Here is a 21,850-nt window from a genome sequence, read left to right on the forward strand (position 1 = left end):
CTTCACACACACATCATCATCATCATCATCATCAGCCATTTTCAATCCACTGCAGGATGAAGGCCTCTCCAGCAACTTTCCAGTTCCTTCTGTTTTGAGCACTGGCCATCCATTTACTACTCAAAAACTCATGAATTTCATCTATCCATCTCCGCCTTTGTCTTCCAGGTTTTCTTCTAGCTCCTCTTGGGTACCATTCTGTTATTTTCTTAGTCCATCTGTCATCATGTCTTCGAGCTATGTGTCCTGCCCAAGACCATTTTAGTTCTTTAGTTTTGATAAGAATGTCCTTTACTTGAGTTTGCTGCCTAATCCATGTGTTTCTCTTCTTATCTAACAGTCTGATTCCCAATATAATTCGTTCCATTCTTCGCTGTGTAGTTCTCAGCTTCTCTTCCATTCTTTTGGTGAGTGCCCAAGTTTCACTTCCATAAGTCATGGTGGGGAGTATACATTGATTCATTATTTTACGTTTCAGACAAACTGGGATATTGCTCTTCAGTATGTGACTATATTTCCTGAATGCTATCCATCCAAAATTTATTCTTCTCTTGACTTCCAGCCATTTATCATTATTACAGCTAATAACTTGTCCCAGATAAGTATATGACTCCACCTTTTCAATTACTGCTCCTTCAATCATTATTTCCCTTTCCGTGGCATACTTGTTCATCATTACTTTTGTTTTAGCCATATTCATCTTTAGTCCAAAATCCTTACTAACTGTGCATAACTGATTAAGATTTTCCTCTAATTCTTTGGGATTGTGGCTTATGACCACAATGTCATCTGCAAATCGTAAATGGTTTAGGTACTCTCCGTTCACATTGACTCCTTTCTGTGACCAGTCTAATCTTCTGAAAGCTTCCTCAAGGGCAGCAGTAAACAGCTTCGGAGATATTGTGTCTCCTTGTCGAACTCCTTTCTCGATTTTAAATTTGCTACTGTCTTTGTCTAGTCTAATAAAGGATGTAGCACTCTCATATATTTTCTTCAAAATCATAATATATGGAGTATCTATGCCTTGTCTTTCCAGTGCCCGAAACATTGCCTTATGCTGTATGGAGTCAAATGCCTTTTCATAATCCACAAATGCCAGGCATAATGGTGTTTTATATTCATTTGCTTTCTCCATTAGCTGTGATATTACGTGAAGGTGATCCATAGTTGAGAATCCTGTCCTAAAGCCAGCTTGCTCTTTCGGTTGATTCTCATCAAGTATTCTTTCTAATCTGTTAGTAATGACCCTTGTGAACAACTTGTAGATATGGGATAACAAGCTAATTGGTCTATAATTTCCAATTTCTGATTTATCTCCTTTCTTATGCAGCAAAACTATGATTGCATTATTCCACTGCTTAGGCATCACACCTTTTCTAATGCACTTTGTGAAGAGCCTTGCCAGTTTTTGTGTTATGTCTCTTCCTCCCAATTTTAACAACTCTACAGTAACTTCATCTTCCCCCGGGGCTTTCCGATTCTTCATTTTCTTCAATGCATGTTCTACCTCATCAGGAAGAATATCGGGTATGTCGTATGTGTTGCTACTTTGCAATCCATCTTCCCCACTGCTGGTATCATTCCCTCGCTCCTTGTATAATTCTCTATAGTAGTCTTCTGCTATTTGAATTATGCCTTCTCTGCTGTTTATAAGTACACCATCGCTATTCTTCAGTTTCAGTATCATTTGTCTTTCTGTATTACTGCTCATGGCTGCTGATTTAAATCCTTTGTTTTCCCTTAATGCTTGTTCTACTTTTCTTGTGTTAAATCTTCTTATGTCCTCTCTGAGTCTCTTTCTAATGGCTTTGCATAACTCAGTATACTCAATTTTCTCCCTGTCAGTGTTTTTCTTGCTCTTCATTTGTCGTCTTTGGTTCATCATGACAAGTGTTTCTTGACTAATTTTTTCTTCTTTGGATTTCTGTTTCCCTATAGGTTTCTTGGGCTTTATCACTTTCAGAAAGTTGTAATATTCCTCGTCAATATCTTGGTCCTGAGCAGTCTGCAGAAGCTCAAACTTGTTCTTAAGTTCCAGTACGTACTGCTTTTTCTCCTCCTGTTATTTCAAAGACCTTTGTATTATTTACTCGAGTCAGTTTTTTCCTTTTCTTTCCTACATCTATATCAAGTGTACATCTTACCATTCTATGATCACTTCCAACATTTACCTTATTCAGGACGGTAACATCCTTCACAATATATCTTCTGTTAGTGAGGATGAAGTCGATTTCATTAGTTGTTAATCCATTTGGACTCTTCCATGTCCACTTCCTGTTCACCCTTTTCTTGAAAAAAGTGTTCATTACTGACATTCCTTGAGATTCTGCAAATTCCACAAGTCTTTCACCTCTTTTATTTCTTTCACCAATTCCAAAATTTCCTATAGTTCCTCTTTCTGCGCTGTTTTGCCTTTTTCCAACCTTAGCATTGAAGTCTCCCATGATAATAGTGTAGTGGGTTTTCTGCTCATCTACAAGACTCTCAATTTCAGTGTACATTTCTTCAACCTCTTCATCATCATGGCTCGATGTTGGTGCATAAATCATTATAATCTTTAGCTTGTACCTCTTAGAAATCTTGAGTATTAGTCTTGACACCCTTGGTGATGTACTTTTGAATTCCAAAATGTTGTTTTTAAAATCTTTATGGACCAGAAACCCAATTCCACCTTCACTCCTTTCACTGTTTCCATTGGTGTACAGCAGATTTCCACTTGATAAACTTATAAGTGATTCATTTCTTCTTCTTGTTTCAGCCAAACCGATGATATTCCAATTCACATTTTCTAATTCCTTTTCCAGTTCTAATATTGACATTTTGACCACACACACATATGTGTGGTCAAAATGTTAATATGGTTAACTACTTTTTTTTGTATATATATATTTGACTTTTTTATGAATAAAGAAAACTTAAGGTGTGAATAAAAATATATGTAATATCGTCACATAACATTACATAGTGTAAGGTATGTTTGTGTCTAATGGCTCCTGGGATTTCTCCCATCTCTGCAGGTGTACATTGTATCAGGCCAGAGATTTGAAGGTGTATTGGGTCATGTGCAGTATATTGTGTTGTGCCCTTTGTTCTTCCAGTCTATTAGCCACCAAGCCCTTAGTGGGACCCAACATTACCACATCGTGCTACGGGGAGGCTGACCGGGTGTACCACTGATGCTAGAGTACTCTGGCAGGTCCTTCCACCTACTTTCCTGGGATTTCAGAAGCTAGGACCGCATTTGAGAATGAGCTGATAGGTCAGGCAATAATTTTGATGTATTTAGATTTAGACCTGTGAGGTATGGAGGGGGGAAAATGTTGTGTAAAAGAATAATATGGGGATGGTGGCCACTGCAGACAGTGTGGCATGCCCAATGCCTCACCCGAGGAAAAAGTGGGATGGCAGAGGGATGAAAACTACCCTCCACCCCAGGAAAAAAAAGGTGTAAGAGAAAAGTAAGGGGGAGGCAGAAGACTGGAGGGTAGGAAATAGAAGGAAGGGGCCAACGGGGAAGATGGCCCCCTGCAAACAGTATGACATGCCCAATGCCTCATCAGAGGGAGGAGTGGGGTGGTGGGGACAAAAAACCACTCCACACAAAAAAAAAAAAAAAAAATAGAGAGACCCCGCTAGTGCAGGGTAGGTACAGCCAGCACGAGTCAGTAAGAGCCGACAACTTGGTGGAAATCAGAGTGGAGGCTCCAGCGGCATGATTGCTGTTATGGTGGATAGGTCATGTTCGAGAAGGTCTAGTCCAGGTGTCATCATTGGGGCTCCATTCGGTGACTGTGTCACATCCAGACTGAAGGCTGGTCCAGTAGTCCATGATAATAAATGAGTGGAGAGATCAAAACCCGGAGTCCAAGATAGGGTGGTCAAGTCCAGGGACTGATGTTAGGTCTCTTCTTGATGAGATGTGTCACGTCCAGTGGGGAGAAGTTGGTCCAGGAGTTGATGAGGAATTTGTCAAAGTATGTGAGAACCCTGTCCTTCCATCTACTTTCCTGGGATTTCAGTGGCTACGACCAATTTGAGAATGAGCTGATAGGTCGGGCAATAATTTTGATGTACCACTTGTGTTGTCTTGTCCAAGTGGGGAGACCAGTCGACTACTCGAAATGTGAAGGGTCAAGTTTTGTTCTGTACTCTGGATGGTTTGTTGGTCAAGTCTTGTGCAAGTTTGGTCCGAGGCATTAGCAACCTAGGCTCAGCGATGTGCAGTAACAGTTGGCAACCATGGTGTTTGACCTATTGATTCGGATACTATGGTGGTGGTAGCACTTTCTGCCTGGTGAATAGGTCCATTGCAAATTGAATGAAGGCTCTGTAAGTTTCTTCATTCTGTAGGTTGAAGTGTTCTTAGTTTTGGTAGTTGAAGTGTAGTTTATTTATTAGGCTCCTCCTTAAGTCCTCGTAGATTTCACAGCTGTGGGCAAGGTGCTCACACGTCTGATCCTCTCCACAGTGGCAGCGGGGGTGAGTCTGTAATTCCGAAGTCGTAATTTTTTCTGGAAGGAGCCATGTCCAGTGAGGTGGTAGGTATTGTAGAGTCCTGGTGAAAACCAGCCAGGTGTGAAGGGGTAAGAGGCCCTGACATCCGGGAGGAATCTTTCAGTGACAGTGCCTTTAGTTGTGATCTGCCATCTTTCTTGCCAGGTGTCCGTTAGGTGTTCATTAAATCTCTTCTTTTAGGTGTTTCTATTATTTGCTGGGTCAGTGGTGAATCCGGCATAGGTAACTGCTCTTCCTTTGGACAATTGGTAATGCAACCCATGACGAACAACCTCCAGGTCCAGGGGAAGGGATCCAGTGAGGACCTGGAGCACATGGTGCTGACAGTGCAACAGACACGCGAGGACAGGAGGAGAAGAGAGTGCTGGATAGTTTTTAGGCACGATCTGTTTACAGCTGTATTGGCCTTCTTGTACCAGACTCCGGAGGCATAAGCGATAACCGGGATAAAAACTGCCTTATAGAAGAGGAAGAGTGTTCTCTTCTTCAAGCTCCAGTCTTTCCGGGCAACACTTGAGACTTGGGCTTCCTGATCCTAATCCTGAGTTGGTCTAGATGAGAGGTGAAGGAGAGCTTTTATCTAAGATCAAACCTAGATATTTAAGCTCTGTTTTTAGTTTGACTGTGACACCATTGACTTTGATTTGGGATGGTCTCAGATCAAGGGTACCCTTTAGTAGGATCGAATTGGTTTTCTCTGGAGAGATCTTCAGGTTGTTATGCTTTGCCCAAGCTTGAAGGGTAGAGATGGCCTAGTTGGCAGTTGCTTCCAGTTGGGCTCTGTTATTGGCAGAAAAGAGCATGACCAGGTCATCTGCATAGGCCTGGGTCTGTACATTGTTGAGTTTGGTGTTCAAGAAATTGTCCAGCACCAGATTCTAGAGGAGAGGCCCGCAGAACAGACCTCTGAAGGCATCCCCTGAAGACTGGTCTAGTAAAAAATTTAATTTCACAAGTTGCAAGAGTGCTATAAACGAGAAACAGCACTAAAAGCGCTAACTGGGGTATGCCTGTACTGTCTAAGGTAATATGGTAAAAGTACAGTGAAACTGCTCCATTACGAACTTATATTTAAGTAATTTCTCTATATTATGAACATTTTTGCACAACTTGAAACAAAATTAACCCCATATAGCAAAGTTTGCACTCTCTCTCTCTCTCTCTCTCACAAAATTTTTAAAAAATTAGCAGTAACTCTAATGCAAACTATAATTACCAGCCTATCAAAACAATGGATGGGAGGAGCTACACCTGACAATCACTCCATCACACCATACCTCGGCAATGATTGATCAGAAAGGGTGCCATATACTAAAGATTAACTAGGTTTTCTAATAAATTTCAGGTAAATATAGCTAAAAATTTTGCAATAAATGGGACAGATTTGTAAATTTATATTTAATTTCAATTGCACACTTTGAGTAGTTTTTACCATTGCAGGAACATGTCAAAGCAAAAGTGTTTAGGTGTAAATGATAAAATCGAGATTCTTCATGAAATTGACCAAGGTTTCAAGAAAAAAGATATTGCTTGGAAATAGACCAAACAAGAAACAAATTAAGTTGTGTGTATATAAAGATGTTGATAAAGCTGTTCTAAAATGGGTGAAAATAATATGTGAAAAGAATATGCCAATATCAGGTCCGATAATTAAGCAACATGCTCTGAAATTTGCAGTCTTTTGGATATACAGAATTTAATTCTAGCACAAGGTAGAGCTACATAAATTTAAGAAGTGCTACAGAACTGTGGAAAGGTTATTTGTGGAGAATGTTGATGTAAGTGAAGAAGATTGCAATAGTTGAAGGAACAAAACCTTAAAGATTTTGGAAGAATATGAACCTAAGGATGTTTTTAATGCTGACCAAATGGTAAAGCCTTTCTTTAAATATCTGCGTAATAGAACACTTGCTTTTAAGAATGATAAATTTTTTGGTGGAAAACAAAGCAAAGAAAGAATCACTGTGCTAGTTGGAGTAAATATGATAGGAAGTGGAAAAATTAAGACTTTTATTCATTGGAAAATCAAAAAACTCAAGATGTCTTAGAAGCACAAAGGTCACTGGAAGTTGACTGCACCTTTAATAAAAAAAAAAAAAAAAAAAAAAAAAAAAGCACGGATAAGTGATATTTTTGAAGAATGGATATTAAATTATAAATTACCAGAATGGATATTAAAACTAGATAAGTGTATGACTGAAAAAAGAAAAAAAAAAAAAAAAATGTTGATTATTGATAACTCTGGCACATTCTGCCAATATTTCTGCCAAACTTAAAAGTGTGAAGTTGTTTTTACCACCACTTACCACACAAACATAACATCAAAACTCCAGCCAATGTACCAAGGCATTATTAAAAATTTTAAATTTCATTATCAAAAGGGTATATCAATGAAGATTATCAATGCATTACAAGAACGTAGAAACCTAGAAGTTACAAGAAACCTTAGAAATTGCATTTCTGAATTGGCAAAAGTTTGGACAAATGATGTGAGCGAATACAATGTTCAAAATTGTTTTTCGAAAAGTGGGATTTGCATTGACTGCAGAAGTTGAACAACAATGGAATGAACAGATCTGACTACAACAGAACATCCAAATGAAGTTGAAATACTGTTGAACAGTGTTAGGCACAACCATGATCATGAAGTAATCAATGACAATGCCAAAGATGCATCAGAAAAGCTGACGTGAAGAAATAATTCCTTTTTTTTTTTTAAATTTGTCTCAGTCTACAGTTTGTGAAAATGTTCCTGATAGTGTTTTTCATTCTCTGAATAAAAGGTTTTCTTTAAGAATAAGACATTTTTTAATTGTACGGCGCAAAATAAAATTACCAACTTTTTTCATTTGTAATACTTACCCACAATAATTGGGTAAATTTTTAATGTAAATAACTATGTTCTCGAGATAAAATATATTGAAATAAATGTACATTCGCGTTTGTTTTTATTTTCTAATTAGGTGACAATTTCCAATGAAAAATTTCTCTATGGAGAATTTTCTCGCTGGATTTATCGAATTCATTATAGGGAAGTTTCACTGTATTTATATTTTTTTACATAAAATCAGTTTATTTCATTCATTTTGAAAGAGATAAACTGATTCATTGAATCAGTTTTTTCATTGATATGGAATGATTCAATTTATTAACCTCAATGGAATTATTCAATTATAAACTGATTCATTGAATCATTGGGGTTTATTATATGTATATAAAATTTGTTTTTTAATTAAACATTAAGGTTTAAGTGTTCCCTGGGAAAATTTCTAGTAGGCTAACATGACTGGTTCTGGCTCTGGTGCTGGTTTACGCTTGTCCCAGAAAATCCTTTTGAAACAAAACCAACACAGCTAATTAACTGGACTGCTTCTCTTTACATTTGTCAACAACACTTCATTTGCCACCTCTCAGCCCATCTGCTCAACTTTTCTGGATCCTGTTGCAGCAGCATACTGCCATTAGTATCCTTAACAACCCTGCCAACCTTCGTATCATCTGCAAACTTGGACATTAAGCTTGATATACCATCATCAATATCATTTATAAATACAGAAAACAATGGACCCAATACTGAACCCTGAGGGACTCCACTAATAACAGTCTAGTCCACAATGAGCAGTGTCCATTGATTACCACTCTCTTCTTCTCCTACTCAACCATCCCTTTATCCATAGCAACAATTTGCCTCCGGTGCCACACTGCTTCAATTTGTTCAGCAGTCTTCCATGTGCAACAGTATCGAAAGCCTTTCTAAGATCCAAATATATGATATCAAAGTTATTCTCTGCATCCAGTTCCTTTGTGACCACATCATAGTATCCAATCAAATTGGTCAGGCAAGACTTTCCCTTAAAAAAACCATGGTGTGTCCATCCGAGCTATAACTGAAGTCTTGTATTGTGTCAGTGCTATTGGGCCAAGGGTGCCAGTATTTCTGAAACAGTGGACTTTGTGAAATGCTCATGTGCTGTAGTGGTGAAAGTGTATCAAGACTGGACAAATGGGATAATTTTGATGACCCAATGTGCCAATCGTGGAGCCCCATGCGCCATTGATCCTAGAGGTGAACATCAGCTGAAATGGTTGGTCAGGACCGATCGGCGCACTACTGTTGCTCAACCGGCCGTTCAAATGAACCGTGGGGCCACTAGAAAGGTCTCCAACACGACATTGCAGCGAACCCTATTGCGCATTGGGCTCCAGAGCAGATGTTTGGTGACAGCACCCATACTGATGGCCGTTCATGGCAAACAACGTTGTCAGTTTGCACAGCAATACCTACACTAGACCCCGGCCGAGTGGCAACGGGTGGTCTTCTCTGATTAGTCACAGTTTCTTCTCCACAGAGTGGATGAATGGTGACGTATTAGGCGTGAAACCTCCGAGAACAAACACACGGACACGATTGCTGGCAGAATGCAGGCTGGTGGGGGGGGGGCTTTATGATCTGGGGAATGTTTTCATGGCATGGTTTGGGTCCGCTGATACCTCTGGAGGACACCCTGAATGCAAATGGTTACCTATCGATCGTCGCCAATCAGGTACACCCATACATGTTGATCGTGTTCCCTGGGGGCGATGGTATCTATCAGCAAGACAATGCACCGTGCTATGTCGCCAGAATTGTCCGTGAGTGGTTTCAGGAGCACGACGAAGACTTCAAGCTACTCCCTTGGCCACCGAATTTCCCCGGATCTTAACCCAGTTGAAAATCTATGGGACCACCTTGATCGACACATCAGATGGATGTATCCTCCACCAAGGAACCTACAGGAACTCCAGGGTGCACTGCAGTCTGCATGGTCACAGATACCCGTAGCAACCTTCTGCGGACTCATACGAGAAGCTATCCAAAGGTGCGTCTGCCTCCTAGCAAACAATGCTCCTGCTCAGAAGGTTGATCGCACAGTGGACTTTGTAATCAAGGTGTGGTTTTGAAAATATGCAATGCCGACTGATTTGCTTGATCTCTCACCGTCAACATTCTTCCTTTTCCCTAAAATGAAGAAGCCATTATGGAGCCACAGATTTCATTGATGAGATAGTAATTAATGGAAGCCTAAATTTCTGCTCACGGTGGGGAATTCTATTTGAGAACCTGAAAGAGCTTATGCACAGATGGGAAAAAATGTGTAGCTTTAGAAGGTAGCTGCATAGAGAAGGTTGAAATTGCCATTCAAATTCCTAACTCAAATATTTCTAAGTGAGAGTAAACACTTATTAACTGCCTTTTGTAGGCTAACCATATACTGCATATCATAGCTGAAGCTAAGTATAGATTTTTTTATATATAAATTTAGACTTAGGAGATGCAATTTGAATAAAATAATGTTAATAATAGTTTAAAAATATTTTATTTTAGGAACTTAAGAGTAGGATTGTTCGTTTGAAAGAGTGGTATAATAAATACCTTAAACAAGAACAACTAATGGTAGAAAAACAGAAAATCAGCCAGAAGAAAAGGAAAGATGAGGTCTAAATCTGAGTTTAATCTGTTTATTAATATCTGTTTAATATAAGTTGAATTTAAAAATATATTAACAACAAAATATTAAAACAAGCCAAATCGGAAGAGCCCTAATTAATATTAATACTAATGGTTTGTAAAATAATTGTTGAAAGAACTTGGGTACATAAAAAATCCAGTTAAAGATAATTCTTTAATAATAATCAGTATTTTAAACGGTGGACTAAAAAAATAATTATATATATATATATACATATATATATACACACACACACACACACACACATATACAGAATGTATCATAACATGTGGGACCCACTTCAGGGATGGATTTGGATCTAAAAACAATAAAAAAACATTCATGTAAACATAGGTCTGATTTTGCCTTGTTTCTGAGTTACAGCCATTTTTGTGTTCCAGCGACTATCTGCTGGTGTTTACAGAAAATGCTCAAAAGTTCCAGGTGTCTCTTGGATTTTCTGGCAGCCTTGTCCCACACATTGGCAAAGCATTTCAATGTTGTCAATTGGTGTGGAATAAACAATAGCTTTCAAATGGCCCTACAAGTAAAAATCAAGTGGATTCAGGTCTGTAGAGCATGCAGGCCAGGCAGTGGGTCCTCACAACCTATCCATTTATTAGGAATCTATAACACCAAAAAATTTCTGGTGACACAGCTAAAATGAGGTGGAACACCAATGTGCATAAACCACATGCAGTGAATGACATCGTGTAATTTCTTCCAACAACTCATTTAAATATTTTCTTAAAATACTGCAGTGAGATGCCCCTGTTAATCTCCCAGGCAGAACAATAAACCTGATAAAATTGTTGCCATTTATTTCTGCTCATACATTCATTCTGAATTGTTACTGGTGTCTTGATTGAATAATGACATGCAGATTTTCTTCAACCCATCAAATGAGTGGTGTGAAAATTGACCATACTATCTCTAGAAAATCAAATTCATTAGTAAATAACACAGCAGTTAGGAAATAGTGATCAAGCACACATCTGCATAAACAGAGTATAAAACGCTTCTCATGGTGGGAAGTCAGCTTCAGAAGTCCTTGTACTCTCTGAAGATGATATGGCTAAAGCTGTTGGTCCCATAAAATTCTCAACACAGTCAAATGAAGTGGAAGCCTAATTTTCTGTTCAAAGTGATGAATTTTATTCAAGAGCCTGAAAGCTTATCCACAGATGGGGGAAAATGTGTAGCTTTTCTGCTGTTGTTATCCTTTACGTGCTGTCACCATCACTTTCTTCAACATGATTGAGGATCTTTTCTTCCAAATCAACAGTTCTAGTGCTGGTCTGTCTACAGCCATTGATTTTTACATGTATTCTCTGAAAGGTCTTCTTATTTGGAACAGGACGATTAGGAAAGTTTTCTGCATACAGATGTCATTTCTTGGCTACATTGCATTTAGTAAGTTTATACATGAGATGCATGTCTGCTGTCTCTTGATTTGAATAAGCCTCCATTATCACAGCAAATGCACAGCATCAAATGTAGTGCCCTTAGCAGAAGAACTAACTGAAATCACTCAAAGAACATTACAGGATCTTGTTTACATAATTACAGCAAGGCCCTCTTAAGATATCATGCGTTGTTTGTAAACAGTTGAATGGAGCCAGCTATGCTAACTCAATTTGTGGAAAGAATTACTGGAACACAAAAAATGCCTGTAACTCAGAAGCAAGGTGAAATCAGACCTATGTTTACATGAACTTTTTTTTATTGTTTTTAGGCCCTAAATCCATCCCTGAAGTGAATCCCATGTTATGATATGCCCTGTATAGCTACACCTTTCGCCTTTTACACTAAAACACTTTGTTAGCCCCCACATCCTTTATGATAAATCCTTATAGCCCTCTAATTGAAAAATTATTTGAAAACCTACAAGGAGTGGCCAACTTGCCAACAACAAATTTAAGTTCAAGAAAAGATGATAGAATCTAACAGTTTCAGAGAAGGAGATGTCACATCACAGTTCTTGATATATATATATATATATATACAGTAAACCCCAGATATTCGCAGGGGTTACGTTCCTGAGAAATGCCGCGAATACCGAAAACGCAAATACTGAGTTATGGCTCCCATAGTAATAAAGGGGTTCCGTTCCAAAGTATGAAATATATAAGAAAAACTAGTCTAAAATTTTGTCTATGTATTATATGTACCTTCATAATATGACTATATACATAGACAGTACATAGTGAAATGCAAGCATATGGCATCGAAATGAAAATAAGAAACAATTTAATATTAAATGTAATATTTATTAGAAATTTCAAACAAATCTTTCAAACCAGCGTCTTTGCTGGCTAAAAAACCTATCCCGCCAGTGCTATCACCAGTTTCGCTAAAGCGTTGATAAGGAGTTTTGCGTTTTCACGAATGATGAGTGAATTTAACGGAATTTTATTTTGAGTTCGGTCTTCTATCCATAGATTTAAAGCTTTTTCCATTTTTTCTAATTTAACATCACGAGTTACAGAGCAAATTTTTGAAGCAATTAGCGCGTTTTCACAGACACTACGGTGGATTTTTTCTTCCGATTTCTTGATTGATCGTACCGTTGACTCATTGATTTTATAATGTTTTGCCACTGAGGAGACACTTTCACCATTAGAAATTTTATCTAATAACTCAATTTTATTCGCTAATGTCATCACCTTCTTTGATATTTTCACATTTCTCTTGTTATTCGTAGTCATATTTTTGTAGGGGTTAGAAAGAACTTGTCCACAATAAAGTCACTTTCTTCCATTAACACACTCGAAAAAGTCTGTTTTACACTGCAAAACGGTAGATTTATCACTTTTGTAAGCATATCAATTTATAAATTGATAAATTTATTCAATTTATAAGCATATAAATTAAAAGCAAACGACGAAACCTTCCATAACAAGCGCATAACACATATTGAACAAGGATTAGCGAGAAACATTCACGCTCGCGATTTTGTCACCCCTCTCCCACTGAGCGCTGTTTTGACCGGGAAAGATAATTTTAGCCACGCCCATGTTTTTTTATGGTGGAAAATATTCACGGCGCTTTAAAATTCACATTTTTGAGGTTTCATTTTATATTAAATCGGCGATCGCGAAACCGCGAATAGCGGGGGTTTACTGTATATATAAGTCTCCAGAGCAAAGTTCCGGCAACCCACATTTCTTCCAACATGCAGTATGATTAATGTTTTTTGAGGTTAAGATGTATATCATGGCAAGATCTAATCTTCCTTATATTTCAAGGGTACAGCTCTAAAACAGTGTCCACCATACTGAACCTATTGGTAACTCTCTAGGAGTCATCCGGATCAGCTAGTGTATAATCTCGCTGTCTTCTCTGCTAGTTACTTAGTCGGTTTGGTGTGGGGGGGGGACAGACACTGGTCAGTTGGGCTTAACCCCTGGCCAGTGTGGGAATGTGCCGCAAACAGGCACTCTAACATAGGGATCCCTTTCCCTATGAACTTTCACTCTTACCACCTGAGTTGGTTGCTCTCTCACTCTCCCCTTCCCTTCCCCCAATCTGGGTGGCTCCCTCCCCCTTTTGCCTGTTGGGTAACCCCACTGCCATCTGTCAACTCCCACCCTCAGAGCAGGATGGGCATCCTGACTTGGGGTTCCCTTACTGTCCCCTTTTCACTGAAGTGGGCATTACTCCCTCTGTCTTCCTACCACTTTTACCCCCTCTCACTTCCTATTTCCCCTCAGCTGTCCAAATTATTCACTGTATAATTCCTTTCATTTCAAAAGTGGTGCTTGTACATATGTCTGTTCAGATTTAGTAATTTGGAATCTTTTTTCAATCTTCTCTGGCTTAAAATTCTCTACCACATTCTAATTCTATCAAATAAACATTCTATCAAATTCAACTGTTGCCTTTATCATTCTCCCAACTCCACTAATCACTTGGAACTCTTTCACTTCCTGTCTTTGAAACTTAACTTTTTCCAGTCCAAATTTCCTAACAGGGAAGTAATTTTCCTTGGTGATTTTAAAGTTCATGACATTGACAATTCCAGCTGATCAAGATGCTGAGGCATTTTCAATTACTAATGAGCTCCCGCAGATTGTTGCTTTACCTACCAGAATACCTGACAGTCCTAACCACACAGCCAACATGCTTGTTCTTTTTTTCACAAACAACCCTTCTAAGTACAGTCAAGGTGTGAGTGGTCATGTAGACTTCAGATCACAACGTGGTGATCTCTTCTCCAGTGCAGCCTTTCTCTCATGGCCACTCTCAACCTCATATTGTTTGGCTCTACAAGAATGCAAAATGGAATGATCTGCGAGATTTCTTCTTTTATTTGGTCAGATTTCTGTTTCAAATCTTCTGATGTCAATGTTTGCTCAGATAGTGTCAGTGAAATTGTTCTTGTAGGGATGAAATCCTTTATTCCACACTCCACCTTAAAGTCTCCTCTTTTATCTAAACCTTGGTTTTCCAATAAATGTGTGAAGGCTGTTCAAGAAAAGACTGTTGCATATCATAATTGGCTTGTATCCAGATCTCCAGGTCATTTTCTGTATACCAAATACCAAAGCTTGGAGAAATTGTAAAGCAGTTATTTATCAGTCCAAATTAGATTTCACCTAGGCTAAGAGTAGAAAATTTGGTCTCTTGCCAAAATCTATTGGCCGGAACTTTTGTCCATCTCTAGAAAATTTGGTCTCTTGCCAAAATCTATTGGCCGGAACTTTTGTCCATCTCTGTTCCCACCTCTCTCAAAACCAGATGGAACATCTGGTTTTGAGAGAGGTGGGAACAGAGATGCCAAAGATAAAACTGACCTGCTAGCATCCTATTTTTCTTCCAACTTATGTATTGATGACCTTGGTAAACCATCTCCCACCATTCCCAGTACACCCATTCAATGCCCCAATTTAGGAATAAGTATAGAGAAGGGCAATGCTGGAACAAGTATAGAGAAGGGCAATGAGATTGGTGAGGGGAACAAAAGGCTGCTCCTACCAAGAAAGGCTTAAATTCTGCAAACTGCAGTGTCTGGAGGCTGGGCACATGTGAGGTGATCTGATTGAAGTGTTTAATGCTTTGAATGGATTGAGCAAGCTCAGTGCTGATGGGATTCTTCCTTTCCTCTTATGCAGATTATGCACTTGAGCAGGCATAAAATTCAAATTGAGTAAAGGCAGTTGTAGAACAGATGTGTGGAAATTTGCCTTTAGCCAGCAAGTGTTTGATTGTTGGAACAAACTTCCATCTGTCATTGTGGAAGCATACATAAATTCAAGGAATGGGACAAACTTTTGGAAAAAATGCATGGGTGAAATGTGGAGTGTATTTTTTTTTTTTTTTTGCTTTTGTCCTACGTATGAACACGACTGATGACTTGGAAACAACTTTCAATTTTACAGTTAAAACGTCTTATTGAAATCGTTACAAAGAGATTCAATAAAACAGTAAACCTTTGATACAGTTTTTTTAAAAAATGAGACTTGAAAGTAACGACTAAAAGGTGCAAAAGTTTGTTCACTAATGTCTATTTAATAGTTGAAACAATATGGAGCGCATTATGTTTTTCTTTTTCTCCCGAATATTTGACTATTTGTAATTTCTTCAAAACATGAATGTAACAGTCAATACAACCACATGGAAAAGCAGTTTTTGTGAGTATCGATTTGTTTTTGTGAAAAAAGGTGTGTTTATGTATATTTAACAACATGAATATTTTGTTTTTCTAAATACTTTATTGTACAGTGCATTAATAAAAGATTGAAAGTACAGCATATGAAGACAATAGAACGACAATTACAAGTAGCTATAAACAAAGTCATAAACTGGACAGAAAGATATGAACATAAAATTTCAGTACAAAAGACCACATATATACATTTCTGCAGAAAAAGAAATCTCCACCCGGATCCAGAACTCAGGGCTTCTTAGAAGTCCGTTTCTTAGGACTTCTTTTTGACAAAAAATTTGTTTTTAGAGCATATCAGTCACATAAGAGTCCACTGTCTGAAGAAAATGAATATCTTAAAAGTCCTATCCACCATATCCTGGGGAGCAGATAGAACAATACTACTCCGTTTATATCACCTACTCATTCATTCTAAGTTAGACTATGGTGCCCCAGTCTACAGCAAGACCTAGTGCCCCGAGATGGCTTGACCCAGTACATTACTGCCCACTTTGAAAAGCTCTTGGAGCTTTCCATACCTTGCCTGTGCAGAGCCTGTATGCTGAGGCCCAAGAACCTCCTTTACAAATTAGATTTGATTACTTCACTGACGAAACAGTATACGCCACCATGGATAATCAGACAGCCTACGTACGGCTTCTGCTTCCAGTTCCGGAGCAAACAAGCTCTCCCTCATATAAACTATCAACATCTGCAACCTGCTTATAAGTCACAATTTTAAATCATTGCATCCTATATACCGATGGCTCAAAAACTGAAACTGAAGTGGGAGCAGCAGTTTATTCTTCAGATATCACATTGGCCCAAAGACTTTCAAAAGATTGCAGCATCTATACTGCAGCACTGTAAACCATTATGTTAGCCTTAAATCAAATTGAACTTTCAAACTCTCAGAACAGCATCATTTTCACAGACCCCCTTAAGCTCCATAATAGCTATACAAAATGTCAGTTCTAATTAACATCCACTCCAACAACAAATCCAATGCCAAGTATCAATGCTCATTGAACAAGGTCATAACATTGGACTTTGCTGGATCCCAAGTCATGTCGGAATATATATGGCAATAAACAAGCAGACAAAGCTGCTAAAGAAGCCAACAGCAACATATCTGCACCCGAATACATTCCTTTCTCAGATTACAAACAAGTTATTCATCACAGCAGGACACATCACTGGCAGCAGCAGCAAGTTCTAACCAATAACAAATTGCACCAAATTAAAAGTTTACTCCTACCATGGAAATCCAGCATACAACAAAACAGACATGACGAAGTAATACTTGCAAGGTTAAGAATAGGACACACTCATTTCAACATTGTCATCTCTTGCATGGAGAAGATCCCCCTATATGTCCTATAGGGGGATCTTTTCAATGCCCTGCCACACGCAACAAACAGTAGAACATGTACTAATTACTTGTCTAGCTTTTGCAGCCGAACACCAAAACTGCTTTAAAGAGTTAATAACCAAGCATCACTCTCTCTCACTCTCAAAATCATATTGGAAGACAGGAAAAATATAGGAGATGTTTTTCATTTCCTCAAGGGAATAAACTTCTATAATCAAATATGAAATCAAATATCTCTGCAATAAGTTATAGACACCCTCTGACTCTTTGAAATCATTCCCAACAAAATATAAACACGAACAAAATTGCCGTATAAAACCCTCCAGGTGCATTTTAGCCACAGAAGCTCTTGCACCAAGAACACTCAAATCAAATCTTTGTTTGTGCAAGTATGGTGCACTTTAGGTTGCAGATTATGACAAGGGTCTGAATCTGTGCTCATGATTATTCGAAGTTGTGGTTCAACTTTTGAACTCCGAGGCTCCAAGGAATCCAGAAATAAGTCATAAATGAAGTAGTTCTTTATGTAGGATCAGTATAAGAGTGTAAGCTTAGTTCTGCAAACAGAGGAGGGGTGGAATCGAGTGGGTAGTCGATATGAAAATTACAAATGCTTTGGCACACTTAACAGCCTTACATAAATTACATGTAGTTTTAGTGGGATCTATATAATCTTACACTCACCTTGGAAGTTCAGCTAGATGTGAGCATGGGAAGAGAATCCCTTCAAAAAGCAGATAACCCGTAAACAATAATAACATCAATTGCAATTGATATCACTATTGTTAGCGTTCGGAAAGTTGAAGCAGTCAGATCCAGCAAAAAAAGTCAGAAATATTGTTAAAATAAATCTCAGTAATGTAACTCTATTTTCTTGCATTTAAGGAAATAATGTATTCCATTTCTATAAAATAAATAATTATAAATCATTCAAGAAAGGCACCTACCTGGATTGGCAATACCAACCGTGATCGTCATCTTCAGCCACATATGGTGAAGTTTTCTTTATTCTCCCCTAGTGGAGATATTCCACCATCCACATCAAGTGCAACTCGGCAACATGCACTGTTCACCTCTACACCCTCTAGCGGATTCATGTATAGAAAGGATGGACAGGATAGGGAGGAGGGGTTATGCTGTTAGTTAAGTAATGCATATAGTTGGCATAGATGGCCAGTGCAATGTTGAGTCAGTTTGGGGGTGACAAACACTGGAAAAACAAATATGGGAGTAGGAACGTGTTATAGGCCCAATGATGGACCTATAACACACTTTTAAAGTTGTTTATTAAAAGAAGTGAAATTAATTTTTGCGATTAATCTAAACTTTTGTCCAGAAGAAAGAATTTCTTTAAGTTCAGGAGGCACCATAATTGAGATCATTGTAAACTTTGTTGTTTTCAGATATAATTGGGTGCCTCCATAGCCAGGCAGGCAGCAGTGCATAGCACATGCTTCTTGATTAGACTGGGGTTTGAGCATGTGACCACCAAAATACGGAGGATGCGGAAAGATCAGGGAATGACCACCGCATATCCCCGGAACGATATGGCCTTAGTTGCTAATGCTCCTAAAAACCAAATAACAACAACAAATATAATTGACCGAATCTTAGCTGTCACACATAAATTAGTTGCTATAGTTTAATAATTACAAGCTATTAAGCCAAAGGTTTAGAATATTTATGATCAGCTTTAATATGGGTATTTTGAATAGTGATACATTTGTTAATATTAATATAGTCCATAAATTAATATTAACAAATTAATTAATTTGTTAATATTAAGATTATTATTATTATCATCATTCTTGTGCATATAATGTAGAGTTCTCAGGGGCTCACATCTGGTGAGTATGGGCTTGGCATACCCAGGGTCCTGAGCTGGATATCAGCATTCTTCTCTTTCTTGGTGATTCCTTTCTACTTCTCTCTCTCTCTCTCAGGGTAACTCAATTTTTTTTTGGCTAGTGCAGCATAAGCCTCAGGCTTCCTTGCACCATATGGCTAATAATAATAAAAGGGCACAATGGTCCAGTGGTTACGACACTGGACTACCAGCCTGATGGAACCGGATTTGAGTACCGCCTTGGTGGAAGCGAACGCGGCTCCTTCACGCTGGGAGACCGGTATAGTAATAAATTAGAATAATAATAATTAATTAATTAATAGTAATAGAAAATTAATAAAATAAATAAACATCGTAAAAGTTGCGCCAAGGGACCTACCTACCCCAAGGTCAGATTGGCGGCTAAGGCAGATTGTGGCGCCATCTGGCATCACTCACGAGAACTACCACTGTACAAAAGCCGAAGCTAAACGGGTCCACCTCCAATAATGGATGATGTCGCAGAGAAATATTAATCATACTTCATCAAGTGTGGCACAGGATAAACTCACTTGCGTTCATGCCTTAGGCAGAGGGGTCGGTTCAAAAAATCAGAGACGGTCTGCTGAGGAAGATGGTGGAGCGAGTGGCTGTCCCCCGTATGGCTACCACAAGAGAAGGGCAAGACCATCCAGGTCCACCAACTGGAAGTGCTTTCTGCACAACTGCACTAGTAACCACCCAGGAAGGAAGAAAGTGCCAACACATGAAGTGGAACATCGAAATGAATACGTACATCATGCAAGCCTACAAAAAAATAACGAAGCTGGAGATCGATATGACAACTTACAGGGCGAGGCTACATACCAAGTGGTTGGAACGATTCCCGGATAATCAGATCAGCGAATAGCGGACCAGAGAAGGACCATCGTCACGAAGAACCTAATAGCCCCTGCAATCTTGGAAAAAATCAAGCAGGATGTGAGTGATCAACTACAAAGGATAAAGAATATGGAACCAGATGAGGAAGAACATACTACTGCTGAACCAGAGGCAGAAGAGCAAGAGGAAATACAACCCGCAGCAGCTGAAGTGGAAACAGACAAGGTCATGATATCCAGAATAGAGGACGAGTGGAAGAAGGCCCTAACAGAATTCGAACGATGGACCCCACAAAGACTCACGTGATACTGAAGCAGGGGCCGAATAGAACCTTGTGGAGAGTCATGGGCCACCTGAGTCGGCACAATACTGCATTACCTTGATAGCAGTGGTGCAACACTGGAGGCCATCCACACAGCCGTGTATTGTACTGCGGCAGCAGCCACGAGGATTAATGGAAGAGAAGCGAGAGACCAGCAGCAGAAGAACCGAAAACAGAAGGAACCATCAGCTTGTGAAAGAAGACTTCAACAGAAGATAGAAGAATTAAGAGTCAAGATAGGCCAATTGACCCAGTACCAATGGGGCAATAGGAGTAAGAAATTAATTGGAAAAGTGAAGAGCATCCTAAAGAGAGACAGCGTCCAGAGCAAACATGAGACAAAAAATCAGAGAATAGGAGAATACTTGGACACATTGAAGCAGAACCTCCTTGCACTCAGCAAGAGACTACGCCAATACAAAGAGAGCTCCAAGAGGAAAATAAACAACCGAATCTTCGACGAGGACCAAAGAGGTTTCTATAGGAATCTCGGAGAAGACGGGAAACAAGAGAACGGACTCCCCGAGAAGAAGACGATTGAGGATTTCTGGGGGAACATATAAAGCAGGGAAGTAAAACATAACAGCTGGGCCACCTGGATAGAACTAGAATGCAAGAAAACCAAGGATGTACAAGAAATGAGAGGATGGGAGATTCAGGAAGAAGAAGTAAAACAGACTATCAAGAACTCTCACAACTGGTGAACTCCAGGAATAGATACCGACCACAACTACTGGTGCAAGAAGCTCACTTGCACACACAGGTACCTGGCAGAGCAGTTCACCCAAATGATAAGGCACCCAGAGACAATCCCGAAGTTTCTCACTCAAGGAATCACATCTGAAGCCTAAAGACGAAGATACAAGAAATCAAGTGAAATGTAGGCCCATCACCTGCCTCCCGACAATGTACAAGATCCTGACCAGCTGCATAACCAGGAAGATAACAGACCACTTGGAGACTGAGAGCATGATGGCTGAACAGCAGAATGGATGCAAGGAGCAATTAACCATAGATACTGCGGTTATGGAGCAAGCATACAAGAAGTGCTGCAACATGTACACAGCCTACATCGATTACCGCAAGGCCTTTGACTCCATGCCTCATAGCTGGCTAATAGAGGTGCTGAAAATCAACAAAGTCAATCTGATAGTGACAAACTTACTAGGAGAAACGATGGCGAAATGGAGTACCACCATTAAGGTTGAAAACATCATAACCAGGCCAATCCCCATCAGGAGAGGAATCTTTCAGGGCGATGCCTTGAGCCCACTGTGGTTCTGTCTAGCACTTAACCCACTATCTACCATGCTCAGCAGTAGCAAATATGGATATAACCTCAAAGAAGGAAGGAAGGAACACCCTCACCCACCTGATATATATGGATGACATCAAGCTCTACGCGGGAACCGAGAAGCACCTTCAGCAACTACTCCAGATCACCGAAGAATTCAGTAAGGATATTAGGGTGGAATTTGGTGTAGACAAATGCAAGACCCACGGATTGCATCAGGGAAAATTAGTCAACCGAAACTACCAGCTGCAGAGTGGTAAAGAGATTGAAGACATGGCAGAGGGAGAGGTCTACAAATACTTGGGGATGATGCAGGCTCAGAAGTTACAGCACAAGGAAATTAAGGCCTGCCTGACCGAAAAATACCATCAGAGACTCAGAAGCCTGCTGAAAGCAAAGCTGAATGGAGGAAACACAGTTAAAGCCATAAACACCTATGCAGTCCCAGTGCTAACATACTCCTCTGGGGGTCATAGATTGGACTAACATCGAGCTGGAGGACAT

At 39.3% G+C, this 21,850-nt stretch overlaps 1 protein-coding gene across 2 annotated transcripts in view; it reads left to right on the plus strand.

Moving 5' to 3' along the window:
* The window catches only part of LOC150078510 (uncharacterized), a 110,212-nt gene that overhangs the window by 79,481 nt on the left and 8,881 nt on the right, over positions 1-21,850 (plus strand). The window contains exon 5 of one of the 2 annotated variants that reach the window (XM_090384850.1): positions 9,881-9,991. The exons of the other annotated variant lie outside the window; for it this stretch is intronic. Within the exon in view, the coding sequence (XP_090240976.1) occupies positions 9,881-9,991 (111 nt within the window). The remainder of the gene's footprint in view (positions 1-9,880; positions 9,992-21,850) is intronic. 2 annotated transcript variants of the gene reach the window in all.

The sequence above is a fragment of the Mastigoproctus giganteus genome, chromosome 11 (genome assembly GCF_048544385.1).
Source record: "Mastigoproctus giganteus isolate SK-2022 chromosome 11, ASM4854438v1, whole genome shotgun sequence".
Taxonomy (NCBI): Eukaryota; Metazoa; Arthropoda; class Arachnida; order Uropygi; family Thelyphonidae; genus Mastigoproctus; species Mastigoproctus giganteus.